At 42.1% G+C, this 24,305-nt stretch overlaps 1 protein-coding gene and 1 long non-coding RNA gene across 5 annotated transcripts; one reads left to right on the forward strand and one right to left on the reverse strand.

Moving 5' to 3' along the window:
* Positions 1-1,178: 1,178 nt before the first annotated feature.
* LOC147752674 (uncharacterized) lies at positions 1,179-15,538 on the reverse strand. Its single transcript, XR_015313481.1, has 3 exons — positions 15,442-15,538; positions 5,372-5,469; positions 1,179-2,665 (listed from the first exon to the last, which is right to left on the reverse strand). It is a non-coding gene; the product is annotated as an uncharacterized LOC147752674 (long non-coding RNA).
* On the forward strand, positions 6,494-23,922 carry LOC111266495 (monocarboxylate transporter 12). Of its 4 annotated transcripts, XM_022844026.2 has the most exons (5): positions 13,797-14,505; positions 15,506-15,619; positions 18,842-19,882; positions 21,821-21,988; positions 23,517-23,922. In XM_022844026.2, exons 1-5 carry the CDS (start codon positions 14,406-14,408, stop codon positions 23,519-23,521), a joined length of 1,428 nt encoding a protein of 475 aa, XP_022699761.1. In that variant the 5' UTR covers positions 13,797-14,405; the 3' UTR covers positions 23,522-23,922. The 4 variants fall into 4 exon arrangements, with proteins under 4 accessions (XP_022699760.1, XP_022699759.1, XP_022699761.1 ...); XM_022844025.2 differs by lacking the exon at positions 13,797-14,505 and adding an exon at positions 6,494-6,904 and having other exon boundaries at positions 21,821-23,922; XM_022844024.2 differs by having other exon boundaries at positions 13,787-14,342; positions 21,821-23,922.
* Positions 23,923-24,305: the final 383 nt, after the last annotated feature.

Here is a 24,305-nt window from a genome sequence, read left to right on the forward strand (position 1 = left end):
TGCTTCTGCGGCGTTATATAGCTGCAAAAGAGCCAAAGGAATAATAGACTATAGTATATTGAAAGAAAAATATAGGCTACATAAACAGGTGCAAGCTCGATTTTGATAGCAGATGACACTGACGGGAGGGGTTTTGTCAAGGGAAACGTCGTCGCCGGTTTGCCATACCTTGTGCAAGACATATTCTAGACCTAGTTAAAATCTGTTATTTTTTTTATCGACGAGATATATAACAGAATAAAAATAGCTAAGTTCCGGGGCAGAACAAAAGTCAGCATTCCAGGAAAGTGGGCTTAAACTGTTTAGAGCGTAAGAAATAATAGCCAATAGATACCGACCTATTTGCCACGTGGGTTTTCTTGTTTGTCGATGTACATACGTATCGTCAATTGCCCACTTAGTATGATCAGGCTTTTTACTTTGCTAATAAAGTTAGCTACTCAATATTATTAAGTGCCACCCCATTCGGGGCACTATGAGTAGTATCGACTGTACCTAGCAAATCGTGGCAATGTCGAGAAATTTCATAACCAAGTTTTCTTTACAATTGAGAATATATGAAAACTCTGCACGTTCGTCTGTCTCCCTTTCATCTTACCCAAATGTTAATCTACATTTTCCCAGAAGCACAATGTACATTTACAAGAGCTAGTGGAATGCGGCATTTCCAACAAAATATTAATTCGACCGTTTCTGTTCGAGGTTATCGCGAGCGATATAAATTGTTTGAATTTCCTACTAGAATCTACTTTATCATGTACTTAAGAGTGCTGTTGTGAAAATGGTGAATCTTATTTGCAACAGGAAAAAAAAATTCCACACAATCATTGTGGTATAAAAGGAAAACTTCATGAGAACCTATCAAGGAAATGGGTTGCTCAGACAAAACGCGCAGTCCGTTCCCCAGACCTGAGGCCGGTTTTTTTAAAGGCATAATTAGAGATGAAGTCTACCGCAAAAAACCGACGCCACTAGAATATTTAACAGCCACTGATAAACAAGAGTACATCAACAAATTAAACGTTTGTGGAAATTTGCGAATTAATAGCGCACCGTTACTCGCAGTGCATCCACTGGCACTCGTAATTTTCATTATCTATGGTAAGAAATTTACATATTTCATGAAAAGTTTTTCATAATTTAAAAACTGATTGAAAACTCAAATTATACTCATTCAAACATTTTTCGGGATGCCCTGTAAATACAGTCATCGCTTTTATCTTTTGAGAATGCTTAGACTTTACTTTTAGACAGGTCGAAAATAATGCACACATATTGTTCCGTTAAACTAAAAAATGTAGTGTTCGTCCGCTGTTATTATTACTGTTGGTACCCTTTTCAGATTGTACCCCCCCCCCCCCCCCCGTCTCTGACGTTTTTTTGGATCAATGTATCACCGATGTTTTTTAATCAATTTGTCAAGCGAACTTCTCCTGTGCTATTGTGGGGCAATAGGTCAAGGAAAAAAGCATTTAGAGGTTGTTGTTGATTGGCAGTTATGCCTCGTGGTGGACGTTCTGCATTATCGTTTTGCTTGTTCTTGGTTTGTTATCCCTCATGTAAATTCCATCCGCCGCGGCAACCTCCGACGCTAACACTCACACTATCACAGCAAGGACGCTATATCTGTTGTTCTCATTGCCGCTACAAGTGTTCAGTGAATAGCGCTCAATGGTCAGGGACAAACGCCGCAGCATTTGAAGGTCTGGAGTATCGTGAGTAGTCGAGGCTGTCCAAGTTTGATAGGACCAGGTGACCAAAACAGATAAAAATGGCAAGTGGTCATCAAACGGGCCGACGAGCACGGGTGTTCCAAAGTGTAGGACGATGTGCCTTTTGGAGTGTCCAAGAACGGCCGGAGTGGTAGGACAATAGAAGGCCACCACTTATAGGTTAGAAAAGAGGTTGAGTGGACACCAACAGCACCGAAATTAATTTTGGTTTGATGGCGATAGCAGACCATAATGTCTGACAGTTACTTTACTGGACGTTTCGCTCAATATACGGCGACTCGACACCTTCCTACTGCCTGATGTGTGCTTGTTTCGCCCATCTAGACCGATTTAATGCACTGACTAATGTTTCGTCGGCCACCGCTCGGAGGAAGATAGGCAAGTGGAGTCAACTCAAATAGCATTTCAACTAACGACCTGCTCCAACGGAAGTATTCGACCGCTCGTTTAAAGACGCGAAACCGTGAGGTGTGAAGTAGTCTGGAGAATTCAAAAGGGGTGCGGGTGGGATTTCTGGGGCAAAAACAAATAGAACTACCACCCGTCGACTGCGTTGTACACGCAACCTCATATACCAGTAGGGCTGAGCCGCGCCCTCCGAACCATAGCAAGTGGTAGGAAGAAAAATGCCCTTAGCACGACTTACTCAACCTTTTATACTGGTTATTTCTACCAAGCTCCCCCACCTTCTGCCTTTTCTTTATTTCCTTTATATTTATGTCCTCTCTTTTTTAACGGACGGGTCTCGGCAATTGATAATAAACGATTGACTAGACGGCCATTTTATAGTCAATCACTTCACTTCGACGTCGGACGGGATCGTAGTGGCATTTGAGGTTTGTGGATTTCGTTTCGGGCGGCAAACGGGCCTGAGCAGATACAGAACAGTGAACTAGGCAGCGGCCGAGAGTGAACGATGTACAATGCAATGACTGGAAAGGTACAGACAGAGAAACATAGCCATGGAAGTTAGAGGTTAATAAAAGTCTAGAAAAAGAACTAAGCATAGTGGCAATGAGAATAGGAATACAATGCGGCTGTTCGACGGAAGTGGCAAGCGGCAGCAGACATCTGTCTGCTCTCGAATCCTTCCGGTAGATTGCGTAGCAATGTTTATGTGTAAGCAGCTGACACGGTCGTCCTACTTCGATGAAATAAGTGCCAGGGCCAGCAGGCTATTCAAGGTAAGGGATGAAATGGACGCCGAAAAAGTCGGGGGGTTTTGGAAAGGGTCGTGGGGATGTGGAATGGGACCGCAGTGGTTAGAGGAGCCAGTGGCGACAGGTGCTCCATATAGCACTGCAATCGATGGCAACATCGGCGACAGCCCACGGTGCCGATGACGACCTAGCAGTAACGCGAGCAATTGTCCAGTTATATACTGTCTAATGCAGCCTGTATACAAGCTCTTCCCCTTGGACCCGTTCCTCCTACTTTGTACAAATCGTGTGAAAGGCATGAGACATTTATCAGTGTAGCGGCCGTCGAAGCCGACCATTACTTTGTTCACTAGTTGTCTACGGATCACCTAAGCCGAATTCACCCAATAGTCCAGATAACGCGGGTTACTCGACTAAACTCCTGACATGCCCGACGAAGAGGAGAGAAGCAGTAATCTTTCGAGTAATATTATTGCGACTACCCTAAGAATAGTAAACGATAGACGCGAAAGGTGTAGCGGCTAAGAAAGCACAGTTCCCATATTTGCTATGAAAATAACCAATCAAAAGAACTTTTGGCGGCTGGCCCAAATGTGACGAAACAGACGTGGACAAAAAAGGTGAGATGTTGCTAAGTAGGTTGTGGGAATTGCTTCAGAACGCCGATCCTTCTAGCTAACTGACGACTATGATGGTATAGTGTAAACGCATAGGGAACTAAAAAGTAGCTCTTTGTATCACTGCCTCATTATCGTTACATGCCGTAGATAGCCGAATCAATGGTTGCATGCAACGGTCCGCGAAACACCGCAGCCAAGCTGGCATGGCCTGCAGGGTGCAGCTGCCATTCCGCCGTTGCACCCCATTGTCACCTGTTTCTCTGCACCACCTGCCTGGTAACTTGCTCCCTGAGTCTCCACTGGCGTAGGTCGCCGATAGACTATCCTGCACGGTTACACATACGAAAGGAGGTCACACAGAAAGAAACGGCTGACAGTGAAAGGTCTCATGAAGCCAGGCTATTAGGCTTAGGCAGTCGCGGCTGGCTCCTTTGTGGCTACCGAAGCTGTTTTGTAAACGGCAGCTGTGTCCGGACAGCTGTTCATCTCGAAATTATTGAGAGCATTGTACGACCTCCTGGCTCTCCCCGTAGGTACTTTTCTCTGCATCACTTTGCAGTAAGCTCTCAGCACAGCGGTGCACCTAACATGACTGAGGTTGTGAGTTACCCTGTCTTGTTGCAAAATTTTTTCGTCGTCTCGAACAATTGTGATGCGGCTATACTTTATTTTAAATAGCTCTAGCTTTAATATTATTGAAGACTATAGAAGATAAAAGGAAAAGATTATTGAATAAAAAAAAAAGATGGAACAACAACGTTCGTTACGTAAGTACGCCTTCTTGTGTATTGTCTATGTCTTTCTCTATCATTTTCTTTAAGCAGTTTGCCTGATACAATTGTATAGCTCCTAAGAATCATTCATTGTTGCTGTGTTAGCCTTATTAGAATTGTTTGGTGAACAGCATAACATCTCGGTGTTGTTTATAATAAAGCAACAATTGACGGTCACTTACCCTGAACCAACAGTTTAGTGTAAGTGACCGTCTACGCATCTCACCTACTCATCTGCGATTAGAGACTATACGCGAAGGCCAGCCAATGGCCTATGAAACACAGGGCCTGCGCGGGTAGTTTTATGGAATACGGTTTCCTTACTGACAACTCTCAAACGTGACCGCCCCGCACACGTGACGTACGATATACATTTGTCACGTGCGTTGAGCGCCCATGTCACACGATATTCAGGGCTTCGAAGACCGCTAAAGTGAGTGTTATCTATAAACGTAGACGCCGCTATCTATAATATAATAGCGAACGGCATTCTATCGCCAGCAATGCACAGCGAGAATAGACAGTGTGCGGTAAGGCCATGCCAGTATCCCTTTTCCATGTCTATATTAATTACAAAAGGTCCTATGAAACAGTACGTAACACACTGGCAATGTATACGCTGGCGAAGTACGATGAAAAGCCGTCTGCTGTAAACTCAGTTGCCAAGCGCTATAAATTCTGAGATTCCTTCACTTAGAGGTCCTTCCTTCACGTCTTAGAGCTGCAAGTACAATCAATCAAAAACTGAGTTCTGCAGCTCTACTCTTCAAAGAAATGTCAGGAGTTAAATCATTTAAGTTTGATAAATGTTGTCGCCGTATTATTAGCTAACAACCAACCAAGTTCAAAGTCACTTCAAAGCCAAACCCAAATAAAACACCTGCGAATAGATCTTGCGTAACATGTAAAATACCCGTAAATACCAATGGTATTAGAGCTGTTTATGGTATTAGACGGTGTCAGTCCATTATAGAAAAGGCCTATTCAACGCAAAATACTGATAACTTATAATAGTGTACAATCATAATTGTTAAAGATTCCAGTTAGCAGAACCGCAACGATCTGGGTTAGCTAAACCACCGGACCATATGCTGGGAGAGTTGGTACGCTTTAAGGCCCTTCGGGGGTGATATTGGCGACTAGGTCAGTGGCCGTGTCGTAGTCGGAAGTATTGCTCAGTGGACTGAAATAGAAAGCAGTGAAGTGAAAAGCCGTGAGATCGTTATTTAATAATCTAAGTTATCTCATTATTTTCAACCAGACGTTTTCTGGCTATGTCGATTTAAGGTGTCCCTTCCCAACTTTTGGTTTGACTCGGTCTCATACTGAGCTAAAAGCAATGATGTTTTTAGCCTAAAACTGGAAGGTTAGAGCGGTACGAAAGACGACTACAGGATCTGAATGAACCTCTTGCCCCTCCGTCATGCAAGCCAACGGAACTAATGATATTTATCGTAACGATTAGAGTCGTCCGAGGCTGTTGCAATGCACTATTCTAGCAATGAATCATCAAACTTGTAATAATGATTTTTTAAGATCTGAATCAAGTTTTCCGCAAACGTATTAATAAACGGATTTCGAGTTGATGTGTTATTATTTCTACGAAACTGTGTTGCATCGTTATCATTTAATTTAATAGTTATGGTACTACTAACAGTCGTAGATACTGCTCGAGAAGGTCAGGCCGAGCGTCGGCCACTGATTATCGAAGAACGCAGATGAAAGACTAAATCAAGCGTATTTGCCTTTGATATCATTGAACAATTACTGGAAAAGCTCACACGGGTTAGAAAGAAGTTGCTGTTCACCAGGGACTGAACAGCAGTTCTAATAGGTTGAAAAACCTATTAACAAACGGTGTTGATGGAGTGTTTTAAGAACAACATTTTACAAATTTGGCCCTTGACAACTACTAAGCAATGTCCTAAAGATGAACAGTCAATTTCCTCTAAATCTTGTACTTTTTATAAAATTTATAAAAAAAGTTTTAATTTTTAAAAAATGTAAAATTTTATAAAAATTAGTAAATTGTAATTGCGGCACAAATGAACCTGTGCTTTGTTGTAGTGACTGTTCAACTCGTCAGGCCCATATTCTTGCCATGTATTGTTTATAATCTCTAACGACACTGTATGCAATATGCCCCATTGTGATTTTTTAAATAAAATTGCATAAATAACCGAACAGAATTTATGTCCTTAATCAGATTTAGTAAATTAACAAATTCTAGTGGAACAGCTTTTTGGATGCTCTGAGAGCCTTAACAGATTTTGCCTGCAAGCTCACGGACTCATTACACACTTTCACTAACTTATCAGTCGTAAACACGATTGTAAAGCGCACGATTTCGCTTTCCAGCTTTTTTGGGACGCTTCACTCAGCCGTAGCGACCCTGTCTGTTAACAGAGTGGGCACCTGGTCATCGATTTCTGGCAAGCATCGTACCTGTCTAGCTTAGTCGGTGACCGAAACAATGTTGCTGGAATAGCGGTACCGTTTTACTGTTCCGTACCAAAGGGATCTATCTATCCATCCATCTGCGCTGTTGGGTTCTTCTGGTTGGTCGGCGAGAATTAACATCTCAATGTGGACTCTTCCAGGCTTCAGTCACTAGTGAGGTAAACGCCATGATTCCAAGCAAACACAAACAGTAGTTCCACTCGTACCTCTACCCATAGTTTCACAATAGATATTTCATTTTGTTCTAGTGAGCCAAATTTGACTGGTTTGGGTCTTTAGCAATTGTAAGGACAGGATTGAAAGTAGAAAAATAATTTAGAAACAATTGCAGTGTAAATAAGAGCGCAATTTGTTGTGGCACTAACGTTTGTAGTCTAAGTCCGCGATCTTGCAGAATGGTTAAACGTACTAATAGCTAATATGGCTTTTCAAGATCAATGAATTATTTGACGAGATCCACGAACACTTTATGCAGCAGCATGATAAAGTACCTGTGTTCAACACTACTATATAAATGAAATCACCAAACTTGACTCAAACAAATAGAAATGAAACGTGAGCCTTACGGCTCAGTTGTAAACCGAACTAATAGAGCCGCTAGATCCTCGCACTTTACTCCTGTCCAGACAAAGTAAATGTCATTCATTTATTATCCTTTGCCTGGTGACCGAACTATTAGAGCAGGGCAGCTAAAAACGTTATTAGCGGAAAAAAAACTCCTCCTGTATGTTATACTGGAATGGATGTTCTGAATGGCTGAGACGCTACAGGGAGATATATGTTCTAAAAATTGCCATTTGATGAAAACGGTAAGACGCAACTATATATTAAATATACGCTATATATATAACCTACATATTGCGCCAAGGATTACCGTAAAGCAAATCTCACGAGGATCAAGCCTTTACATACACGTAGTATAACATTATGCAGTTGACAGTCATAAAATGCCAGAACCAATCGTGTTCAGAAAACGACCGCGTCTCGTTCATAGCCTTGTATAGGCTAACTTAAAAAACTTACAAACGTGTACGTGTGGAGAGACTTTGTTTTATAATCGAATATCAATTTATCTTGCATGCCGCTTTTTTAACTAATCATCGTATCTGACAGATAAAAATCTAACTTTGCTTGAGAATAAGTTGGTCAAACGCGTCGGATTCGACAAGCCCAAATGACGTCTGCATCTATCAGATAAACAAAGTAGTATTAACAAGTGGGCGGATTACGTGTAAGCCTAGCGTCTGGATTAAAAATGCGTATCCTGCCCGATAGTACAGTGTAAGATTAAAAGCGTTCGGTTTATTGCAGAAAATCGGAATGTTGCTCTACATGTTGATCAGTGCAATGTTGATGGTAAGCAACACCAAAACAGTTTAGAACTAAAGTAAAGAGTACATCTAGCGGCAAAGTTTTTCTGTGCTTGGTTCGGTTGAAGCCTTGATCAAAAGTCCCCCGTAACGCACCGCTGTCACGCGACGCTTGTGCAGATACTTGAACGACAATAGATCATAAAAGTTACAATTATGATCATTATTAATAATAATAATAAATCAAATGATACGCCGCTAAGCGCTTGGTCAGGTAAGGAGATAGGATCGTCTGTGACGCCATCCCCGAAGCCCCGTGCCCAATATGGCATATGGTTATTTTATATATTACTAATTACGCTTTATCACGTTCTCCATTAATTATAGCTAGTAAGCGCTCCGGGGAGACTGGCATAGTAAAATGTATGTCAACAGATTCTCTGCAGGCACAATTTTTACCGAACGCCTCCGGCATCTGTTCTGTGACAATGTTCCGATATGGCATTTTATGAAAGTCTATCATACAGTACTTAATTGTAGAAAACTGCGGCATAGTGATGGCTAAAAATGTAAACCTAAAATTTATGTTTGTGAGATTGAAGCTTGTCCAGAAAACTCCCTAGCTATAGGCACAAGCGCATTCAGCAAGTGATCTCAACGTTTTTTATGCTTGCTATTTTTCGTTGCCGAATTACACACTGTTGTTTTATGTGTGTGTGACTTGTATATATATATAATGTGACTTGTGGGCCATAACCCATAGCTGGTCGATTTTATTCAAGAAACGATAGCGTACACAAAAATAACCAAGCCTTATTTGCTTGCGAGGCCTTTCCATCGTAGTGGAGCCTACTTGACGTGGACAGCCGACCGACTAGTTGAGCATTCAACACAGAGCGGTTGTTGTTTGCATACGATGAAATTTGTGATTAATCCATTGTTTTTACTACCAGTTTACTCCGGACATTTAGTATGGTTACGTTGTTGTACATTCAGCTCGTACTTCCCTTCGCATTGTTACAAACACGATTTGAACGCCTCTATTCTATTCATTTCGTACCTTCACCATACGCACTACCCAGTGCTAAACGATATTATGTTTCTTCCAGATTTTGTCGTTTCCATCAGAACTAAAATAGGCCCTTCCCGTTACGAATTAGCATTTGCCTGAAGTCATCAAATCAACATAGGAACGACTCGAAGCACAGCGGCACTATTGTGAAAACATTTCAGGCAATAATAAAATTAAGGCCTGCTGCAGGTGGCAGGCCCATAGATCTAATCCCTACATCGAATTATAGACCCCATGTAGGCTGTTTGTTCGACGGCCGTGGTGTCCCGTGTAACAGTTTAACAGTGCTATCTTCAAAGGGCTAGAGCAGCAGTTTCGCGTGAACTGCAGATATCGCGAGGTGTTTCAGGCAAACTAATGGCCCATATCCGATAAACGGCCATTATTTTGTAGGTCGTTAACGTGTGGGAAGATAAACAAACGAGACAGACAATTGTACTAATGAATGCACAGTACGCAGTATGATGATACGTTAACACCAGGACCCGGAAAGCAACTGCTCGTGGAACGTCTACAGGCCCGTTACTAGACGTGTTCATATGCCTTTTCATAATATGGTTTGCGTCCGTGTGTCGGCGGGTGTGACGGCGTGTATCTTCGTGAATAACAATTGCCGTACCTCTGCCAAACGTGTCTGCGTTCGTTTAATGGAAGCTTATTACCCTTTGACTAATTATCGCATTATTTCTTGCCCGCACTCGTGTTACTATACCAATAGTAAGATCAATTTCCAACAGAGCTTGAAAGACGAGCTATGTTGGCCAGTAATCACTTCGAAAATATATGATGTTATCGATTCACGAGTACGTCGCACGACAAATAAACATGCAGGATTCACTTTGTCGTCTACACGAATGAATAAGTTTTTGTGTTAATACTGCATGTATATTTATTTGAACTTCTATACAATTGTCGAGCTGATGCCAAAAACGGTTTTGATAAAAACTACACAATGCTAACCAGTGTAACTGCCTCGAATAATTTTTTAAAGCAGCTAAAAGAACCCGGCAAAAAGGTCGCGCGTTAATGTTTTCACTAGCGGAACGAGCAAGAATAGCATGAAAAACATTTGCTACAATATAAACATAACCTACATGAAACTAGTCGGACTTTACTGTCTAGAAGTAGGGTTCGAAACCATTGCATCGTGGATATATATATTGAAGCCTTGTGTTCTCCCTATGATCTTACAGTATCTATTCACGAAAATGGGGTCCAAGGGCTCTGTCGGCCAAAGCTCACGTCTCATATGTTACACACGTGTTACAGAATTGTCACTTTGAAAATGTGAAGACTAAGTAAAAATATTTACCACATAAACTGACTCGAAACCAGCTGAAAATATAAAAGGAACCGCTTAGAACCATGGTTCAGTCGCTACTGCTGGCCGTAGGGGGACTGAGCGAGGGAATGGCGGTGGTAATATAAAGCAGGTTCGTTATGGTAGCACTTACAGGAATGGATCGGCTGCTATGTGATGCTTCATATAAGTGAAACAGTAAATTCAGCTCAAGGAGCTCATGGATCGTTGGCATACAAGTCTCAAATGTGCGGTCTGGCTATTTGATGAGAACGCTAGACCTTATCTGCATGCCTCAGTTACTTTCTGGCTTAAGCAAACAAATGACCCACTTATGCTTTTGGTCGGTGTCTGTGTGATTGAAGTGGTAGACAAGCATATCCCACTATCGATTTACTTGGAGAAACCACGGAGAGAGGTAATGCATATGGGAACATAACACTGGGCACGCGGCTATCGAGGAACTGCCGCAGCACTGCGACAAGTGTGAACGAGACTACTCCTAACCCATCTAAAAATCATCACTCTAGCCCAACCAGTTTAAGGTTTACTCGATTCCAAAGTCCGCCGGATTTGCCTGTAGCAGCTATTTTACAATACCCACATGTATGAAGACATGCCTAATGGAAATAAATAAAGCCGGCAGAAAAACCTTGAGTCATGACTCTCAGTGTAGTAGTTGAAGCGCTCCAGGCCCGTAACTTTTTTTTCTATATTTATACGTTGAAGTCTGATTTAATTTAAATTGCTTCAATCTGAAGGCACGAGCACAACAAGTTCTACAAAAAATAACAGATACTGTTAATTATTGACGTACAAACATACTTCAAGGCCAACATTTCGGCGGTGCGTACAAGATCTACAAACTAAACATACACATATGCCGTCCCTCGGGTCATTTAATCTAATGGTGACGGATCGAAAGTAGTTCCCGTTATGTTATAAGGAAAAGTTAATGACGCTAATCGATACCTGTCGACCGCGTATATTTATCGTGTCCAAATGAATAATTAGATACACTATTGATTGCGTTACGAACAATTATTGTGATGCACTGCTCCGTAAATATGGTGTGTCTCGGCGTCCGAAGCTGGCTGAAAGAGGGAAAAAACTTGGTCCCTGTTAGTATTTTAAACAGTGTTTGTAATAGATTGGTAATATGATAAGAGAAATGTTGTTAGTGAACAATATCTATTACGTAGATTTTGAACTATGATACGTAATGGCAAATATGTTGAGGCTCTGGGATGCCCCACCTACAAAAGCCGACAAGCGGCTAATTGGCCTTAGAGGAACTTACGTCTACAAGTACGACAAATGTTGCCTGAAGCTTAAGCGACCGCTAAACGCTTTGCATAGTACAGAAACGTGCAACTCAATAGAGAATTGGCAAGTCCATACCTACGCTCTGACCAGTACCGTCAAAGAATGCCCGAAACTGTTCTGTAAAATGCACCAAATGCATACCAGAAATGGTGACTTAGAAATGACAAACCGACACGTACGGCCTTACGGTCGGATGACTGTCACCGATCCCTAGCTCTTCTGACACCGACTTATTTTCTATATTGAGAAGCTGGGCCTATCGGTAGATGTTCATTGGAGCCGTCCTGTCTGCGTTCGTCACATTGGTGCCAAGTACCAAATCCTCCTTCTCGATGTTTCATCCGTACTGTCGCTATCCAATATAGATATATCCAGCAATTAAGTTTTCAAAGAAACTTTTTTTAGAGTCTAGTATGTTGAAATGCAGGCGTGTTACGGGATCTAACAAATGGAAAAATCGAAAGAAAACACCTTGAGGACAAACAGGTACAAGTAAAAACATTGCGTTGTTCTCGCAGACAAACGAATGATAGCTACCGCAGTTTAGAGCGTAATAAGTACGCTTCAGTAGGTCGGTTGCCCGCTTAGTCTATGCTACAAATACGGATACGTTACAATATGAATCTTGTTTCATTCGATTTCATTATGATTTACAAGTAGACTTCAAGAACTGCCGCGATCTCGGCTAAACTCTGCAAAGAAAAACCGACCGGATCGACGTGCAGTTCGACGTCCCGTATAGCCATACGAATCAAAGGTAAGGGCAAGTTTCCCGCTCGCGGCGGACCTGTTTGTCTGGTTCTGCGCATCACAGCTGAAAGACATAGGGAACAAGCAGCAAAGAGAACTTTACCTGCAATGTCAACCCCTTATCTTGTCGACTGACCTAGGAAATAGGAGAGTTATCGGTTTTTGTAGCTCCCTAGGGAAGGCCCATTTCACTGGTACCCTTATGATCTCATGCAGACTTCCCTATAACTCGGCGGCGCCCTTTTATATTCCTGGACTAACTCAGCACTTCGCTTTATTCGACTGCTTACTAAAACGAATAGATCGCTTACGCAGAAGCGCGTTCTAGTGTTTTTTTTTATTCAGAGGTTGCCACCGCCTGCAATATATCACGATTGGTGCTAATGTGCGAATATTTGTTAGACCAATGCGTAAAATGCGTGATTAGAGGTTTGGAGGATTACATAGAGTAGACCTCTCGAAAAAAAGCGATACATAGTGATTTACAGCTTTATAGAAGAAGCACGTTTGCTGAATTATTCGTCCACGCGTTGTCAATAAAAGCTGTATGGGTTTGCGTAGAGTCGCGCAGAAAGCTTGATCATCGCGTTGCTGGGCACGTATAAAAGGCCTGTGCAATATAACGAGTCCTCTGCGTATGATCATATAAGCCTAATCGAAGAAACCGGTAACGACAGCACAAATACGTCTAAAATAAAAGCTGATCAAACCATCCTGTAGTAAACCGAGTGAAATTGTACGATATTATACAACGTAATATCGAAACAATTTTAAACAGCTTTGTTTTTCAGGGCGTCAAACATTTCGAAATCTTTCACATGGCTGCAGCCTTTCCATGTATCTACTAACGATTACTCATCCGGTTTTTTTGTATCCTTATCAGGCTTTCGTTGCTTCCCATGTGTATATGTTGATGCGATAAAAACGGTCATCTTCACAACGGCTTTTCGATGCGAAACAAGTTACCTCATTACGTATTCGCCTGCCTATGATTTTCGTATAGAGGGAAAGATGTATTACAATGTGGCTTACGTTACTTAACTTCAATATTTTGAAGAAAGTCAATCCAAGCTTTTGCCTGTAGTGCTTGGCAATAGCGTCACTGGCCCTTAACAATCGTAATCGTTACGCTCTCTTTAAGCGAAGCTATCGTTAGCCTGGCCACTTAATCGGCAGTAGCGACACGTCGAAAAACGTCGTAAACTTGCTAGCGTATAGCTAATATTCCGCTAGGATATCTTAGCAAGATCAACCTTCCACGCCATTGGTTTCGGCTGAAAAGGTCTTCTTACATGGACAGCGTTCGCCGACTGTCGCCGCCTTTCGTGTCTAATCATACTTGCCAATGCGCGAGTGTTAAGCGCGTTTGCTAGGCGGTGAATCATTGGGGCATATTTTAGAGCGGCCGTTTTTCTCTGTTGATGACGCTTCAAAAAAAGTGTCCACTATACTGACTATAGCAGCTACTTATTTGAATCTCACATGTTCCTGCGAGCGTTCTACGTTCCTTTCGTATAAAAGTAAAATACAATGAACATGAAATACTAACAAATGAAGTCCCGTAATTGCTAGACTGTAATTTGTGTGTCGGCACTTATCTCCTGCGATCATTTTCCTTTTAGCCATCGAATATCTTCAAAGGGGCAAACAGCCTAATGCTAACAACTTACGCCTTGTTCGCAAATATGCACAGTGTATACATCTAAACGTATCGCTCTTAACTGAACGTGATAGGGTCAAACAGCAACGTACACATGTGAAGTCTACCGTTTTTCTAGGCGTCCTCGATCGCTCGTATAAAGCTGTTTACCATTATCGCCACTGCAAGTGAAAACCAGGTGTGAACGACGACGAGCGTATTGTTCGATTTTATATGATCAGAGTGTTTGTAGTCTGAAAACATGACACCTGGTTTGTTCAGCTTACCAAGTACTGGCCTGGACAGCTGGCAAGGCATACGGGTGGCTTTTAGGTGTATGCTTGTGATGACTCTTACAGCAGGTAAACCAAAACCATTTGCTATTGTTCCATAGAAACCGGCTAAATTTATTTTTGTTTTTATTTTGTATATTAGAATAGCAGACGATGACTGATATTTGTAAAACGTATTGATTTTGAAGTCGGTGTCTCGATACGGGCTGTTGGTTTACAACCAAAATAAAACCTGCTTCAATGGAGAAGTCTCCGCCCAATCTCTTATTAATTGCAGGTTTATATCTTCTCTAACTATAAACCTACTTTAGCTCTCGTCCCCTTTTTACATTGTAGCAGAAATTGACTTGAACCCGCTGTGTTATGAAACTACGGCCTGCTTTGTTTATCGATTAGGTTTTAGTACAGTTTAAATTGATACGTAGTTTGTCCTAAATCTCCTTAGCCATATCTAGCCTACATGCTATATGGGTCGAAATTCATGTTTGTTCAAAGGCCCACTTACGCATATATTTATCGTGTGATGCTCCCATGAACGGCTTTTGAGCAGATCGTGTAAAATTATAAATGACCGTCTTACTAATTCCGCCTCAAAAATGACTATGTCGATTTAATACCTTATGTTGTTTATAAAAAATGTTTAATAATAAATGTTTTTATACAGGTATATAGGACGAGACAATCAGTGCGTAGTATTATATGTTGCTGAGGACTACTAAGACATAAACGTAGCGATGAGGATGATAGCACGTTCAAAGATATTCAAAATGTTACTTTAAATACCGCGGACCGTCAATCCGTCCACTCTTTTACGAGAAGGAAAACTTTAAGGAAAAAAGTTTACATCTCATAAATTGACAGCAATTACAATATCGTATTAAATGTCCTAGTAAGCTTCCAAGGACTCGCATCTTTGTTTTTGATTACCTATCGTTCCGCCAATGAGATCATGGCAATCTAATTATAAAAACCACAAGCCGAGAGTGCTATAAATATAACACATACCTGAACGAAAATTTCATGTCAGACCTCAAGTTTAAACGTAATATCCGAGAGTTTCGTTTGTTAGGTGGTGTCCGTTCAGCCGGTGTGATGTATGTGGGCATCATGAACCACTTTAGGGCGACTCGCGAGGAGGCTTCTTGGCCACTTTCGGTTATGGGGGCGATGCTCAGCCTAATCAGTGAGTATAGCATGAGTGAGCATAGAAAAAAATACTTGAAAGTTATCCGAGTAACTTAGGTAGAGAAATCAAGTGGTGGCTATATAATCATGTTCAATAGATACGTAAGATCTTTGGCTCAGTTGAAATAGTCGTGCAAAAAATAATAAAAACAAAGGTTTCAAGTGTATGGTGTGCGATTTGATTTCACCAAAGATTTAACAGCATGTCACACTGATGCACCGAACTTATATAACCCACACGATGTACGAGTGGCTGCCTAACGAAGTGGATCGTTTACGTAAAGTTTCATATATACACGCATACTAATATCGTGCTAAACACTATTATTTTTACATATGGTTTCAATATAAATGCACTATCGTTTGTCAACATCTTTTTTACAAGCCAACATACAAGTTTGTGCCGCATTTTTTAACTCAAGGTTCAGCATATAGTTATTCTAATAATTTAACCTATAGATGGAGAATGTAATTTCTCTACTGTTAGTTTCATTAAAATTGGTTAAAAACTGTGGTGCCTTCTTAGCGAGTCTCTCTCGAAGGCGATAAGGATTACTTGGTAGGGAACAAATCGTTTACGTGTTGAATAGCGGGTACAATGGCTTCCGAGCACTCTTCACTGCTTCGAACACAACCTATAGACGGTGGGGATGTACAATATGTAAATTTAAGAATATCTAAAAGTGCGCTTTTTACTAATAATGTTATCTCTGTAAAAATAGTCTCGTACTTTCTATTGTAGTTTGATGTTCAAAGTTATTTGGTAAATATTTGACAACACAACTTTTTGAGGTATTCACCGCAGAATTTTTGTCTGGGCTGCATTTGAGAGTTTTTCCCATATTGGGTCATCAAAGTGTGCTTCATCTTCATTCCTGACCATGATTTATATCACCAGTGAGAGTTCGTTGAGAGTGCCTGATAAGGCCGACGAACTGTGTAGGCAAATAAATATTCTTCCAATTCTTGATATTTGAAGAATATTGTTCATTTTCTTTAGTTATTTGTCCAAATTTGCGCGGAACGCACGCGTAGTGAATGTATTTAAGGATAGTGACGACCGCACTGATGCAACAAATCCTAAGGAATTCAAAATGTGTCAGAAACAAAGAAAAATCTCAAACTTCTTTTTTATTCCTAAGGTTGACCGTTTTCGAAGGCTAAAACTGCGATTCTATTGTGAATCGCCTCACACCTCTTTGTCCGCTTTATTCTTGGGCTCGGTATGGCCTTCCACGAAATAGTCCTATTTATCCTGTCTGTTTTCGAACTAATCAATAATTTAGAAGATAATACAACGATTGAAAATATTTTACTCAATGTGATAAAAAAAAAATCATCATGTACGATACCTAAACTCCCCAATTAACTCTAAGCACTCAGTCAGAATGTCTTGACATAGCTAGGGGATTGTAAGAGTCTTCTCTGCAAGCTGTCTGTCAACTCACTGCATTTAAACACAGTCGCCTTATACATGGAAGCGTAAAGCGATTTCTCTGACGTACGAATTTTGTAGAATATAATGTATAAGCTGGACCGTTTAATAATAACAATGTTGATACGAACGACGAAGCCTGTAAACAAAACATTAAAATTATGTCTGATTAGCTAAATTTAAATATTCGATCCTATTTGACCCGTTTCGGTACCATCCCAAATGGATCTGGACGGATTATTATGACAGCGTCAGGAGATCATAGCGATTAATACTGAGCCAACCGAGCACAAATATCCAATACGATAGTACTTCTGTCGAAAAGTCGGTTGGCATTAGCAGACGACCGAAAGCACAGCTTGTACTCATGCCATTGACACGCAATGAGCTTCGTTCAAAAGAGAATCGAACTAGCAATAGACGTTATTACCTTAAACGGAAACCTCCTTTGACCTGAACCTTGAATTAAGGACAAGTAAGGACGCTGTTGTCCCGCTCAAGTGTTTCCGATAGTACTTTCGCTGCATGCAGCCTTTGCCACTTGGGTGTTCCATGGCGCTCTCGGCGTTGCAATAACAGAGAACAAAGGCCAAGTAAACTTGGGTAAGGCTGCCTTACTAAGCGAAATCAGCGAAGCCTCTCATTGTTTGATTCAATAGGTTAAGAAAGAAAGCTAACGACTATTTCTTTCTTTAGCCATATATATAAATTTATAATATATATATATATATATATATATTATAAATTTAATGGTTAACAAGACGAATTGGCGGTGAAGATTTAATTTTTGCCAGGGTGACGCTACAACTGGAAAACGCTTGTGAAAAACACAGGATTTTTTTTTTTTTTGTCATTTCCACTATAATTTGCCCGCTCAGTTGCACGATGTTGGCTAGGTTTAGATAGGTGGAACTCATTTTAGGTAGTTCTTCATAGTATTTAAATACACTATCTAATGCAAATAAACAATTTTTTTTTCATTTGGACCCAATAAACGCTCAGAGATTTACATATTGGCATTGCTTCAAACGGCACGCTTTGAGCACAAAACGAAACTCGTTTTTGGCTAGCTTTCAACCTAGGTCATCGCGCGTTCTTATATTAGGTAAACGAACAAGTCGGATCTGTATTGTTATGTGGACCCAGTTTTTTGTTTAAGCCGATACAGGTGTTTTTAGATGGAAAGGGACTTAATTTACGTTATCCTATACGTCCTTATAATAATTTCACAGCAGCTTACGATACATTGAAATAGATATGAGTGGTTAATTGAACAACTTTATAATATATAAATTGACTGAACGCAATTTGCGCCAGAGTAGATTATGTTGAACATATAGGTGGTCAAGTAGAATTACGCAATCTTGGGCTGGACGGTATTGTAATGCAAAGGCCGGTGTCCCAGTTGGGGGTAACGAAAATTCGGAAAATATATGGGTAGATGCCTACGGCTAAAAAAGGTAAAGTTTTTTTTTGTTTATTGCTCAATAGACTGCGACAGCTGCCAGAGTTACGTTAAACTATAAGCCAGGCTAAATAGGTACATGTATATATTTTGGTTATGCAAAAGTATATGCATAAATTTGCATCAAACACTGATGATATCTAAACACAGGTAAACCTGGACTGTTTCAGATCCCATCTAATAATTCTATATGTATAACATGCTATCTCTCTACGAAATGTTAACGAATGAGCGAATATATAAAAGGACCATTGATGGTTGAAAACACAAGAAAGGTATTACGTTTTTCACTGAAATAAGCAGTTTCTTTATACCTGCAGGTACGTTTGCTGGCCCTTTGGCTCAGGCAATTTCGCCTAAGCCAGTGATTATCGCCGGTTCTCTTTTAATATCGATAGGACTCATGATGTGCTATTTTGCCCCATCCATTGCGTGGTTTACCGTCACATTCGGTATTATATTTGGCAGTGGCCTAGGCACCGTTTACACCATCAACGTAGTGTTCCTTCAACAGTATTTCTCGAAAATGCGCGGCCTTGCAATGGGTATTAATTACGCTGGCTCAACCACAGCTGGATTTGTTTTTCCGGTTCTACTGACGTATTTAATGGGCGAGTTCGGCTTTAGGGGTACGTTACCAATCCTCAGTGTTATACTGCTGCACATCTTCGCGTTATGTCTCATGCACCATGAAGCACCTTGGCTCAAACCCGTTAAACGCGCCACAAAGAGCCAAGTACCAGCAGAGCAAAGCCCGAACAACGAAATATTCAACATTAACACCGGTACAGAAATCTCCCCAGATAGAAATGAAGCAGCTTGGTATGAGAAGGCAGAGCAAGCCGACGCAGCAAAACCCACACAATCCAGCCATGCTTCGTTCTGGGAAAGTTTATCGATCATGAAGATCCGCGAGTTCTATGTGATTATATTAAGCTTTACGCTATTTATGTACGCGTATGATGCCTACTTTACTACGGTTATCGATTACATTGTCGACCAGGGAATCCCCTTACACCGGGCGACCACTGTGGTACCCCTATATTCAATCACTGACATGGTCTCAAGACTCACTGTGCCTCAACTCGGCGATCGGGGCTATATTGACAAGGAGCTTCTTATAGCCCTATCATACACCCTCCAAACTATTTGCTACGTATGTTTCCCTATAGTGTCGCTGGCGGGTACCTTCACTTCAATTGCACTGTTGGCAATGCTACATAGTGCTGCAGTGGGAACCTCAATTGTGATGCAGGGTGTGCTAATGGGGGAACACATAGGACCGGCGCGTTTACCAATGGCTTACGGGATCATGGGAGCCTTCGTCGGAAGCACGTATTTTTCAAAACCATACTTTATCGGTAAGTTGCTGAATGGAATATTTACATTCACAAAATACGATCTTTTAGATCATCATATATTCGAAAGTATTTACCACACTAGCGAGGTGTAGCTCAAAGCACGTACTGTACAAGCATTATGCACGCCAAGTACATACCTGCAATGAATGCGTAACGTTTTCGTTACGGCCTTCCTGAGATTAGATGCTGTTTTTTTTTCAGGTTGTTTTGCTGAGTATTACTCAATACAGCACGGCGCAATAGCAACTAGCGCTTCGAACGGCATGCCTTTGCTTTACACCTCTCCGTCATGTGCTGTTTACTTTTCGAATCCGAATTACCATGTCGTTTTACTATAACGTATTGCTTTCGTCGTATAGTCGCAATAGCAGGGCACACCTCGTCTACTACAGCTGATCACCTGTCAGACCGTATGTATGGTGTGCGATCTGGGTTTCGCCACGCCGCTCGTGGGTTAGTTGTCGGCTGACTGTCTACGCGATCCTGACATGACTCCCTCCTTGTTTATTTCAGCGCCGCTGCTCTTCTAGGGGGTGAGGCGCGTTGGCTTGACTTTGGGTTGGTTGCCGGGTCGCCTCCATCGGCTTCTTCGGGTTTCTTCTTTCTTCTTCCTTTTCTATAACTTTTCCTGCCTTTGTCCTGCATCTTGGGCAACGTCAGCCACATTTGCTCGCCTTTTGCCATTCATCAGCATTTCACTTTTAGAGACATATTTAGGCATCTTGCCAACGCTGAAATGGAATACGGGCATACCACACGTAGGCGGGGTGCCGCTGGTACCGAATCTAAGAAACCAATTTCTGCCGTCGCTGCTTCCTTGGCCTTTCATGCCAAATACAGCGCACCATTTTCTGTGGTTACGCTCTCTGCGTTACTTTTCTCTAGCCTTGCCTTTCGCATACCCGTGCATTGTTTCGCCCCAGTTCATTGCCCCAGCTTCTCTCATATGTTTGCTGGCCTTCATTTTACGGGTCTATTCCATCGCTACCCCTGCTTCCTAGCTCTATTTCTTCAACCGTTCTCTTTATTAGTCGTGAGAATATTTTATAGCTTCCTTTTCACCAGGCTGCCGCTCGCCTAAGATATCTCTGACAGATCGTGGGACTCGGACGGGACTTTGACACTTTATGCCGCACTCCTTGCTGCCACTGGGTACTGCTTCTACAACCACTTTCCAATGGCTACCGATCACTGTCAATGCTACCGGCTGTTGGCGGTGATGACCCTACAGGCCAGCATACTGGCTTTTGCAGCAATGCCGGTGCATCGAAGCACCTACACATTCTTGCCGCCCCTGGCTTCCCTACTGTTGCTCTTACCTTAAACTTTTTAATTGTTGTTTTACGATCTTTCTATCACTATTTTCTTCATCGTCATTCCCACCATGCGCTGTATATGCGTATAAAAGCTCCGCTACATTTCGGAGCACCCAAACGAGGCTAATGTTCTGAGCTTATAGTGGTTCAGTTCTTGTAGCTAACCGTTTGGAGCGTCAAAATTAGGGCACTTTTCCTTTAAAAGTAACGTCTCTCAGGCACAATGTAATAGCAATGTGGAGGCATGTGATAGTGAGGGCTGCAAGAGTAGATGCCGGAGGACGCTTATTGTTAAGACATGTTTCTTTGTACGCTCGTTTAATTCGGCGTCGTTACTCTGTGTCTAGGGCGTGTCATTTGCCACTCTTGGTCGAGCGCACAAAACAAATCGGGGCCATTTACTCTCCACATAGAGGCTTATCTTTTTTTTGGTTTGTGAAACATGACTTGGGGATATGTTAATAAAACATCCGTGTGTCCCAATGCTTGTGTTCTGTAAATGATCTCGTTAGCGTATTTCAGTAATGCATAATAGATTAAGGAATGTCAAATCTTAAATACTCAAATCCCCATTATCGATCCCTAAAATAAATTAAACGAGATGTTTTCATTTAATTCACAGGATATTTTCGTGATACCATTGGCAGTTACACGATGATGTTTCTCATATATGCCGTCTGTGCGGGGACAGCGGCCGCTACGTGGTTCGTTACTTGGTTTCTCCATCGTTTCGCTGGTAAACATAAGAAATCGTACTCACAACGACAGCGAGATGCAACAGAAAAGAATAGTAAGCATGCGGAAGTTACTCTTAACGCCGTTCCAGAACTTGGCATCAAAAAGACTTCCAGGTATAGCCGCAACAAGTCTTCCGAAGAGATTAGTTTACATGACATCATAGGACAGCGCTCCAGATCTAGCACTATGCTGCATTTGTAGGGCCCTAAAGACCCCGTATCGGTGAGCAAGATCGGTAAAAGGTCGCGATCACTTTGAAGGGAAAGCGACAGACAGAAACTTGAAGCTACACGGAGAACGGGGCCTTGTGCGTATGGGAACGCAACATAAGCAACGGGTTGCAGAAGACGACTGGACAGACTAAAAAGGATGTAAACCTAAAGATGAATTTGGTCTAGTAGCGTTAGTTTCGATGTAATCACCTGGTTACCCTCCGTCCCAAAACCTTAGCGAAGAGAGGCAAAAAAGAGACCAAAAACGTGTCTTCCTCTTTTTTCTCCCCTTTTTGTTCTCGAGACGCGTTCCGCCCCTTGTTCCGCCTGCGACAAACAAGGATCAAGGTTCATCTGCATAACGAATTCAACCACCATAGCAGTCGCAGCATCTACGAAGATCAGTAGCTGCTGGCCGAAGCAACTGTTGATAAGCCACTGCTGAATCGTCACAACTACCCTATGACAGGATCGACGACGAACAAGTGGCCCCTCTCCTGAGCCACTCATAGCATGTAGCCATTAACAACAAGCATTCATCCCGATCCAACATGCCCCGTCCTTCTGACAAGCTGATTCTGCATCGCGCGTTGGACAGTCAACATCGAAAGATACAAACAGAATTACCGACTGATCGCTCGGCTCACAAAGCCAGTTTGGACAACCTGGACAAGCGTTTGCCGCACGGCGTAACGAAACCCCAATATATTTACTATACTGATTCCCTGTTGATTCTCGAATACCATAGCTTATTGTTATAGATTTAGGGCAGTGTAAAGTAGTTTCAAAGAAAACATTACTATGCTATTATCTATGGTCACTTATAAGCGGAGATGAGATTAGGTATTTCAATAGCTGCAATGCAGTCTTCCGGCATGTTACTATAAGGAGCTGTCAAATCCAGCACAGTTATAATACTATACACCACCAGCAGCATTCTGTGACTCACTAATGCGGTGTACCCGCCATAATAGTTTTTAATCACCAACCTTTCCCGTGTTGGACTCTGCAATCCAATTTACTTAGCGTGTGTTATTATACGCACCCGAACAGAATCCGTTTCCTTCTGTTTTTCCCTCGCTAATGTTCTATGTTGTCGTATAACAATGACAGCGAATATGCTACACACTGAAATCTTATCCGCATAACCGTACCACAGAGGCAGACTCCCGGGTAGCAAAAACAGCCAAAGGGGAAGGCGCACAGAAAGCAGAAGGAACAGAGATACCATTCGAGAAAATTTCCGAAAAATATAGGGTATACCCTTTTCCCTCCGTCCGCTGCGCTCTCTCTCTCTTCCTTTCCCTTGCTTTCGCCTCCTGTTGCTCTTCACTAAGACCTAGCGAATGCCGTCGTTTCCATTTCCAGGCTGAGGAAAGACAATGAAACCTCACTGGGAACCCTGCAGCGCAGAAGTGATCTCGTGGTGCTGACAGAGTCGCGGTGGCGACGGAAGCAACAGCAGGAAAAGGCACGAATCAAAAAGCGGAAAGGGATTTTTGGAAATAGATAAATTTTCAAAATTGATGAAATTTTTTAACGACAGCAAGAGTAGCGGCGGCGGCGGCGGCGACGGCGGCGGTACGCCTGAACAGGACAGTGCAAAGTACGGGGCACGTAGGATAAGGAATCGAATCGACTAGAGTAACTGCAGCTTGATCGACTCTGACAAACCCTAAATCCGGGCTCCACAGCTCTCCACTGACGTGCCAAGCTGCTACGGGCTGCTCTTACTCACTTGCGCCATAGCGGTGCTCCAGCGTTCCAAAAGAAACCTCCCGCTGACTCGAAATCGTACGTATTAGAGAATGCCGTGCTTGTAGCAGCAGTCGCAGACCCCCTGCCGTTGAGTATCCACCGGCACGGGAGCAACTGCTCAAATCAAAGCCCTATTACCTGTATAGTCCGCGGACCTCGATAGCTAGCTACTTGCCATCGACCCTACTTCGAAGTCGCTGTAAGCGAATCTCTGCGTGAAGAAACACTGTCGCTCGCTTTTTCGCATCAAAGTTGTCGTCCATCAACACACAACGTTATCCGCGGCACCTTTTGCAGTATGGGTTAGAGCGAACTACTGAGAGGCACACACCTTTGCGACTGTCTATTTGCTTTGATAAGTTGGGTTGTCAATTTAGAAAAAAAAATTACCCAACACCA

The sequence above is a fragment of the Varroa jacobsoni genome, unplaced genomic scaffold, assembly GCF_002532875.2.
Source record: "Varroa jacobsoni isolate VJ856 unplaced genomic scaffold, vjacob_1.0 scaffold_1091, whole genome shotgun sequence".
In the NCBI taxonomy this organism is placed as follows: domain Eukaryota; kingdom Metazoa; phylum Arthropoda; class Arachnida; order Mesostigmata; family Varroidae; genus Varroa; species Varroa jacobsoni.

Bases quoted from the DNA above. Each gene is read 5' to 3' on its own strand.
- LOC111266495 (XM_022844022.2), top strand. From the start codon at position 14,406: ATGACACCTGGTTTGTTCAGCTTACCAAGTACTGGCCTGGACAGCTGG. The intron at 14,506-15,505 runs GTAAACCAAAAC...TTCGTTTGTTAG, and splicing joins TGTGATGACTCTTACAGCAG to GTGGTGTCCGTTCAGCCGGT. The intron at 15,620-18,841 runs GTGAGTATAGCA...TTATACCTGCAG, and splicing joins GGCGATGCTCAGCCTAATCA to GTACGTTTGCTGGCCCTTTG.